We start from the raw sequence: 9,386 nt of genomic DNA, 5'->3' as shown, positions 1-9,386 counted from the left end.
AATAATCAGTAGAAGTGGCAGCGAATGGGTTGCAGTATTACAGTATTATATGGGTTACTAATACACTAGTGGCAGTAATAATCAGTAGAAGTGGCAGCGAATGGGTTGAAGTATTACAGTATTATATGGGTTACTAATACACTAGTGGCAGTAATAATCAGTAGAAGTGGCTAATACTTTATTGGCAGTGAATGGGTTGCAGTATGCGGTAACTTTATTGGCAGCGAATGGGTTACAGTATGACTATGCTATCACTTTATTGGCAGGCAGAGGGAATTAGTAGCTTGGGTCAGGATCGTAAGGGGTTGTGTCTTACGCGCTTCCGAGACAGCCAGGCTGTGAGATTCACACACAGCTCTCAGATAGCATGGCGGGCAGCAGCGTTAGTAATGTAGAGGATGTAGCCTCGGCTTCCAGCTACCAGGATTTTCAAGCCGAGCACCTGCACCTAGAGCTTCGGGTGAACATGGAGGCGCGGCGTATAACGGGCTCGGAACGGCTGGATTTGCGAGTGCTGCGAGAGAGCGGGGAGCTGCGTCTGGACTCTCACCCGAGCCTGCGTGTGCAGCGAGTATGGGCAGAAGGGATCTCCGGGGGAAAAGAAAACGTGACCTGGGAGGACAAACCCTTCACCCGCTACGGGAGTATTCTGGTGCTGCATCTGTCTGAGCCAGCCTCACCCGGAGCACGGATCTCGGTTACCATCGAGTATGAGGCTGGGGAGGGACCTGGGGTGAGAGTCTGCCTTTTTATAGTGTTACTTCTAATAAATGTATTTCCTGTCTGCAACTTGCTGTCATTTCCACGCAATATTAAATAATGTGTGTATGTTATTAGTGGTAGTTATTATCACTAAATGAACCGCAGTATCATGTGTTTCTCAAACAAAACCTGCTGGTAGAAAACTTATGTGAGCTATCTGTTGTCAAGGGTTATCCCTAGCATGGCAGTGGCTGGCTATGCTGCATCCTTTTTTTATTCTTTTTGCACTTTGATCCTATTTCCTCCTCTGAACCAGTTCCTCCTTAAAGGGATAGAAAGGTCAAAATAAAATCTGCATTGGTACATTTCAATTTGAAATATAAGCATTTTTGCAATATACTTTAATTAGGGAAAATGCTTCTGGTAAAAGTTATTAATTACTGTTCTTCAGTGGCATATGCAGATACCCTGTGAAGCCCGTACACCAGTATTTAAAACCACACCTCAGAGAGTCAGCAGTGGCTTGTATGAGCGGAATTATGTGTTTAAATGCAATACACACCAATGTCAGCTCTGAGTTGGCATGGTGTTTGAATACTGGTGTATGGGCCCTCGCAAGATATGTACATATGCCGCAGAGCAGCAGTAATAACTTTCACTATAAGAATTTTTGCTGATGAAAGGATATCGAAAAAATGCATATGTTTCAAACTAAAATGCGCCCGTGCACGTTTCATTTTTGACCTTTATATCCCTTTAATCACACTGCACTTTTCTCATCTCTCAATACTGATGAGTTGGTGTTTTCACTTTGCTATACTCTTTGATACCATCAACCTAAAGATAAATAGAAATAGGTTACATTCCTGTTGAAATTGTCACAGCTGTCGTAGCAATAACTTTTTGCCTATATTTGAAAGGATAATATGGACATAAAAGTGCAAAACGTAAATGCTATAATGCGTTAGAATTTTATTATTGGAGTTTCCTTATAACTATGCATCTAACTTCTGCAAAGTAGTTGAACACATAGTATAAATTTAGCTCCAAAGTAGCAACGCTTTACTGGGAGCTAGCTGAACACATCTGGTGAGCCAGTCATAAAGAGGCATGTGTATGTATTCACCAATCTGCAGTGAGCTCCCTTTTTTAGAGGGTGTGCATAAGCTGACAAGCTTTAACCCCCCCCCCCCAAAAAAAAAAAAACACACTTGTCTGCAGGGTACTTTTTATAGAAAAATAAAAAAGCTACCTTAAAGGGGATATTAAAAACTGCTTATTTCATAACTCAAATATGTTACATCAAAAGAAACAAGAAAAAGAAACTGATTGTGTTTAAAAGAAAAGAGCAAACAACTTGTTTTCTTGGGCCCTGCCCCCCCAGTGTGATAAGAGAGGAACATTTAAAAAACTTAAGTTTTATTCTGCCATTTCTGAGCATGATCAAATCTGACTCCCTGTTTATGTAGTCTATTCACATAATACATATATATATATTTCTAAATCTTAATATAGCGTGGATTCGAAAGAAAAAATGCATTAATAAGCACTACAATAGTTGCAATTGAAACACAAACAGTATTGTGGTATCCCATTTCTGTAAACTGTTTCCATAGCAAGTGTTCATGGTTATTTACATATACAAACAGTTGAACAACCTTGCACTCACAGAGTGTGAAACAAATTGGAGATATTATGTAAAAACTTGTGCACAATACTTGTATGAAGCTAAAGGTGTGCATCACTCATTAGAGGTGAGTTGCTGCTAAAGTAGAATTACATATTAAAAAGACAATGTAATAACACTTACTCTGAATTTCAAACAAGCAAAATTTAATCCCCCCCATATGTTGGCCTTTGTATCACGTGACAGCCGTCAGCCAATCACACACTAGATATGTATACTCTGTGAATTTGTGCACATGCTTAGTAGGAGCTGGGGCCTCAGAATGTGTGCGTATATAAAAAGACTGTTTAAAATTTGATAACTAAAGTAAAATGGAAAGTCTCTTAAACTGCATGCTCTAATGCTCTATCTAAATCATAAAAGTTTTATCTTGACTTTATTGGCCCTCTAAATTGTTATTTTCTAATGGTACCCAAGAAAAAAAATAATTTTTGTAAGAACTTACCTGATAAATTCATTTCTTTCATATTAGCAAGAGTCCATGAGCTAGTGACGTATGGGATATACATTCCTACCAGGAGGGGCAAAGTTTCCCAAACCTCAAAATGCCTATAAATACACCCCTCACCACACCCAAAAATCAGTTTAACGCATAGCCAAGAAGTGGGGTGATAAGACAAAAGTGCGAAAGCATAAAAAATAAGGAATTGGAATAATTGTGCTTTATACAAAAAAATCATAACCACCACAAAAAAGGGTGGGCCTCATGGACTCTTGCTAATATGAAAGAAATTAATTTATCAGGTAAGTTCTTACATAAATTATGTTTTCGTTCATGTAATTAGCAAGAGTCCATGAGCTAGTGACGTATGGAATAATGAATACCCAAGATGTGGATCTTCCACGCAAGAGTCACTAGAGAGGGAGGATAAAATAAAGACAGCCAATTCCGCTGAAAATAATCCACACACAAAATAAAGTTTAAATCTTATAATGAAAAAAACTGAAATTATAAGCAGAAGAATCAAACTGAAACAGCTGCCTGAAGTACTTTTCTACCAAAAACTGCTTCAGAAGAAGAAAACACATCAAAATGGTAGAATTTAGTAAAAGTATGCTAAGAAGACCAAGTTGCTGCTTTGCAAATCTGATCAACCAAAGCTTCATTCCTAAATGCCCAGGAAGTAGAAACTGACCTAGTAGAATGAGCTGTAATCCTTTGAGGCGGAGTTTTACCCGACTCAACATAAGCATGATGAATTAAAGATTTCAACCAAGATGCCAAAGAAATGGCAGAGGCCTTCTGACCTTTCCTAGAACCGGAAAAGATAACAAATAGACTAGAAGTCTTTCGGAAATTTTTAGTAGCTTCAACATAATATTTCAAAGCTCTAACTACATCCAAAGAATGCAAAGATCTCTCCTTAGAATTCTTAGGATTAGGACACAATGAAGGAACCACAATTTCTCTACTAATGTTGTTAGAATTCACAACCTTAGGTACAAATTTAAAAGAAGTTCGCAACACCGCCTTATCCTGATAAAAAATCAGAAAAGGAGACTCACAAGAAAGAGCAGATAGTTCAGAAACTCTTCTAGCAGAAGAGATGGCCAAAAGAAACAAAACTTTCCAAGAAAGTAGTTTAATGTCCAGTGAATGCATAGGTTCAAAAGGAGGAGCCTGAAGAGCCCCCAGAACCAAATTCAAACTCCAAGGAGGAGAAATTGACTTAATAACAGGCTTTATACGAACCAAAGCTTGTACAAAACAATGAATATCAGGAAGATTAGCAATCTTTCTGTGAAAAAGAATAGAAAGAGCAGAGATTTGTCCTTTCAAGGAACTTGCAGACAAACCTTTATCCAAACCATCCTGAAGAAACTGTAAAATTCTCGGAATTCTAAAAGAATGCCAGGAAAAATGATGAGAAAGACACCAAGAAATGTAAGTCTTCCAGACTCGATAATATATCTTCCTAGATACAGATTTACGAGCCTGTAACATAGTATTAATCACAGAGTCAGAGAAACCTCTTTGACTAAGAATCAAGCGTTCAATCTCCATACCTTCAAATTTAAGGATTTGAGATCCTGATGGAAAAAAGGACCTTGCGACAGAAGGTCTGGTCTTAACGGAAGAGTCCACGGTTGGCAAGAGGCCATCCGGACAAGATCCGCATACCAAAACCTGTGAGGCCATGCTGGAGCCACCAGCAGAACAAACGAGCATTCCTTCAGAATCTTGGAAATTACTCTTGGAAGAAGAACTAGAGGCAGAAAGATATAGGCAGGATGATACTTCAAAGGAAGTGACAATGCATCCACTGCTTCCGCCTGAGGATCCCTGGATCTGGACAGATACCTGGGAAGTTTCTTGTTTAGATGTGAAGCCATCAGATCTATTTCTGAAAGTCCCCACATTTGAACAATCTGAAGAAAAACCTCTGGGTGAAGAGACCATTCGCCCGGATGTAAAGTTTGGCGACTGAGATAATCCGCTTCCCAATTGTCTATACCTGGGATATGAACCGCAGAAATTAGACAGGAGCTGGATTCCGCCCAAACCAGTATTCAAGATACTTCTTTCATAGCCAGAGGACTGTGAGTCCCTCCTTGATGATTTATATATGCCACAGTTGTGACATTGTCTGTCTGAAAACAAATGAACGATTCTCTCTTTAGAAGAGGCCATGACTGAAGAGCTCTGAAAATTGCACGGAGTTCCAAAATATTGATTGGTAATCTCACCTCCTGAGATTCCCAAACCCCTTGTGCTGTCAGAGACCCCCAAACAGCTCCCCAACCTGTCAGACTTGCATCTGTTGAAATCACAGTCCAGGTTGGAAGAACAAAAGAAGCCCCCTGAACTAAACGATGGTGATCTGTCCACCACGTCAGAGAGTGTCGTACAATCGGTTTTAAAGATATCAATTGAGATATCTTTGTGTAATCCCTGCACCACTGATTCAGCATACAAAGCGGAAGAGGTCGCATGTGAAAACGAGCAAAGGGGATCGCGTCCGATGCAGCAGTCATAAGACCTAGAATTTCCATGCATAAGGCTACCGAAGGGAATGATAGAGACTGAAGGTTTCGACAATCTGAAACCAATTTCAGACGTCTTTTTTTCTGTCAGCGACAGAGTCATGGACACTGAATCTATCTGGAAACCTAAAAAGGTTACCCTTGTCTGAGGAATCAACAAACTCTTTGATAAATTGATCCTCCAACCATGTTCTCGAAGAAACGATACAAGTTGATTCGTATGAGATTCTGCTAAAAGTGAAGACTGAGCAAGTACCAAGATATCGTCCAAATAAGGAAATACCACAATACCCTGTTCTCTGATTACAGACAGAAGGGCACCGAGAACCTTTGTAAAAATCCTTGGAGCTGTTGCTAGGCCAAACGGCAGAGCCACAAACTGGTAATGCTTGTCTAGAAAAGAGAATCTCAGAAACTGATAGTGATCTGGATGAATCGGAATATGCAGATATGCATCCTGTAAATCTATTGTGGACATATAACTCCCTTGCTGAACAAAAGGCAGGATAGTCCTTATAGTTACCATTTTGAATGTTGGTATCCTTACATAACGATTCAATATTTTTAAATCCAGAACTGGTCTGAAGGAATTCTCCTTCTTTGGTACAATGAAGAGATTTGAGTAAAACCCCAGCCCCTGTTCTGGAACTGGTAAAATTACTCCAGCCAACTCTAGATCTGAAACACATTTCAGAAATGCTTGAGCCTTCGCTGGATTTACTGGGACACAGGAAAGAAAAAATCTTCTTGCAGGAGGCCTTATCTTGAAGCCAATTCTGTACCCTTCTGAAACAATGTTCTGAATCCAAAGATTGTGAATTGATCCAAATTTCTTTGAGAAATCATAATCTGCCCCCTACCAGCTGTGCTGGAACGAGGGCCGCACCTTCATGTGGACTTGGGAGCTGGCTTTGGTTTTCTAAAAGGCTTGGATTTATTCCAGACTGGAGATGGTTTCCAAACTGATACCGCTCCTGAGGGTGAAGGATCAGGCTTTTGTTCCTTATTGTGACGAAAGGAACAAAAACGATTATTAGACCTAAATTTACCTTTAGATTTTTTATCCTGTGGTAAAAAAGTTCCTTTTCCTCCAGTAACAGTTGAGATAATAGAATCCAACTGTGAACCAAATAATGTATTACCCTGGAAAGAAAGGGAAAGCAAAGTTGACTTAGAAGACATATCAGCATTCCAAGTTTTAAGCCATAAAGCTCTTCTAGCTAAAATAGCTAGAGACATATACCTGACATCAACCCTAATGATATCAAAGATGGCATCACAAATAAAATTATTAGCATGTTGAAGAAGATTAACAATGCTATGAGAATTATGATCTGTTATTTGTTGCGCTAAAGCTTCTAACCAAAAAGTTGAAGCTGCAGCAACATCCGCAAAAGATATAGCAGGTCTAAGAAGATTACCTGAACATAAGTAAGCTTTCCTTAGAAAAGATTCAATTTTCCTATCTAAAGGATCTTTAAAGGAAGTACTATCTGCCGTAGGAATAGTAGTATGTTTAGCAAGAGTAGTGAGAGCCCCATCAACCTTAAGGATTTTGTCCCAAAACTCTAATCTGTCAGATGGCACAGGATATAATTGCTTAAAACGTTTAGAAGGAGTAAATGAATTTCCCAAATTATTCCATTCCCTGGAGATTACTTCAGAAATAGCATCAGGGACAGGAAAAACTTCTGGAATAACTACAGGAGATTTAAAAAACCTTATTTAAACGTTTAGATTTAGTATCAAGAGGACCAGAATCCTCTATTTCTAATGCAATTAAGACCTCTTTAAGTAAAGAACGAATAAATTCCATTTTGAACAAATATAAAGATTTATCAGCATCAACCTCTGAAACAGAATCCTCTGAACCAGAGGAATCATTATCAGAATCAGAATGATGATGTTCATTTAAAAATTCATCTGAAAAATGAGAAGTTTTAAAAGACCTTTTACGTTTACTAGAAGGAGGAATAACAGACATAGCCTTCTTAATGGATTTAGAAACAAAATCTGTTATGTTAACAGGAACACTCTGAGCATTAGATGTTGATGGAACAACAACAGGTAATGTAACATTACTAAAGGAAATATTATCTGCATTAACAAGTTTGTCATGACATTCATTACAAACAACAGCTGGAGGAACAGATACCACAAGTTTACAGCAAATACACTTAACTTTGGTAGATCCAGTACCAGGCAGCGATTTTCCAGAAGTATCTTCTGACTCGGGGTCAATCTGGGACATCTTGCAATATGTAATAGAAAAAACAACATATAAAGCAAAATTGATCACATTCCTTAAATGACAGTTTCAGGAATGGGAAAAAATGCCAGTGAACAAGCTTCTAGCAACCAGAAGCAATAAACAATGAGACTTAAATAATGTGGAGACAATAGTGACGCCCATAATTTTTAGCGCCAAAAAAGACGCCCACATTATTTGGCGCCTAAATGATTTTGGCGCCAAAAATGACGCCACATCCGGTAACGCCGACACTTGGCGCAAAAAAACGTAAAAAATGATGCAACTTCCGGTGACACGTATGACACCGGAAACAAAGAAAAAATTTTGCGCCAAAAAAGTCCGCGCCAAGAATGACGCAATAAAATGAAGCATTTTCAGCCCCCGCGAGCCTAACAGCCCACAGGGAAAAAAGTCAAATTTTAAGGTAAGAAAAAAATTGATTTATTCATATGCATTATCCCAAATATTAAACTGACTGTCTGAAATAAGGAACGTTGAACATCCTGAATCAAGGCAAATAAATGTTTAAACACAAATATTTAGAATTTTATATAAAAGTGCCCAACCATAGCTTAGAGTGTCACAAAAATAAGACTTACTTACCCCAGGACACTCATCTACATGAAGTAGAAAGCCAAACCAGTACTGAAACGAGAATCAGTAGAGGTAATGGTATATATATATAAGAGTATATCGTCGATCTGAAAAGGGAGGTAAGAGATGAATCTCTACGACCGATAACAGAGAACCTATGAAATAGATCCCGTAGAAGGAGATCATTGAATTCAAAATAGGCAATACTCTCCTCACATCCCTCTGACATTCACTGCACGCTGAGAGGAAAACCGGGCTCCAACCTGCTGCGAAGCGCATATCAACGTAGAATCTAGCACAAACTTACTTCACCGCCTCCATAGGAGACAAAGTTTGTAAAACTGATTTGTGGGTGTGGTGAGGGGTGTATTTATAGGCATTTTGAGGTTTGGGAAACTTTGCCCCTCCTGGTAGGAATGTATATCCCATACGTCACTAGCTCATGGACTCTTGCTAATTACATGAAAGTAGCAAAAATCAGAGGTGTGCCAAGTCCTTTCTAGCATGTTGCAATAACAATCACTTTAGACAGCAGACACACAAAGTAGAATTAAAGGGAGATTAAACACATTTTACAAGCATATTACTGAGATTATTTCCCGCCTCCCTCTAGCCACGGGTGCCACCATGTTGAAATCTAGCTTTAATTGCATTCTAGTAATTAGAGGGCAATGCATGAAATGTATGTAGTGTTTAATGTCCCTTTTTAAAAGACATAATGTGTAAAAAGAAAAAGCTCTGCAAATGTTCCATTCCTGAGTAAGACAGACCAGTGTCTGGGTCTTGACCAGCATATGGCAGAACTTTTTGACACAATGTATAACATTGTTGCAGCCACTGCTGCCATATTTCCCTAAAGACATGTATGCACCCTTGAGCCTACATAGGTATGCACTGTTGGAAATCAGCTCTGTTTCAAATCTATCTGAATAATAAAGTTTAATTTTGGCTTCACATTCTTTTCAGAAAAACTGCTGAACTATTGGTGAAATAGATGTTACTACCTCTTAGTAAGCGGTGTTATAAACAGATCCATTTTATTGGTTAATTAATATTTAAATCAGTGGTCAACAAAACTGTTTAATATGTAGGAGCCAGTAAGAATATTTAGGAGCCAGGCACACTTTTTGGAGCAAACCATTGGTAATTGTAGATATAAAGAGAATA

At 38.7% G+C, this 9,386-nt stretch overlaps 1 protein-coding gene across 1 annotated transcript in view; it reads left to right on the top strand.

The window, feature by feature from the left end:
* Positions 1 to 303: 303 nt before the first annotated feature.
* The window catches only part of RNPEP (arginyl aminopeptidase), a 117,933-nt gene continuing 108,850 nt past the window's right edge, over positions 304 to 9,386 (top strand). Inside the window, exon 1 of the mRNA XM_053706935.1 lies at positions 304 to 733. Within this exon, the coding sequence (XP_053562910.1) occupies positions 368 to 733 (366 nt within the window). The 5' untranslated portion in view covers positions 304 to 367. The remainder of the gene's footprint in view (positions 734 to 9,386) is intronic.

This window comes from Bombina bombina, chromosome 3, assembly GCF_027579735.1.
Source record: "Bombina bombina isolate aBomBom1 chromosome 3, aBomBom1.pri, whole genome shotgun sequence".
NCBI lineage: Eukaryota > Metazoa > Chordata > Amphibia > Anura > Bombinatoridae > Bombina > Bombina bombina.
The sequence above is the reverse complement of the archived record's forward strand: the minus strand, read 5'-3'. Positions and strand labels throughout refer to the sequence as shown.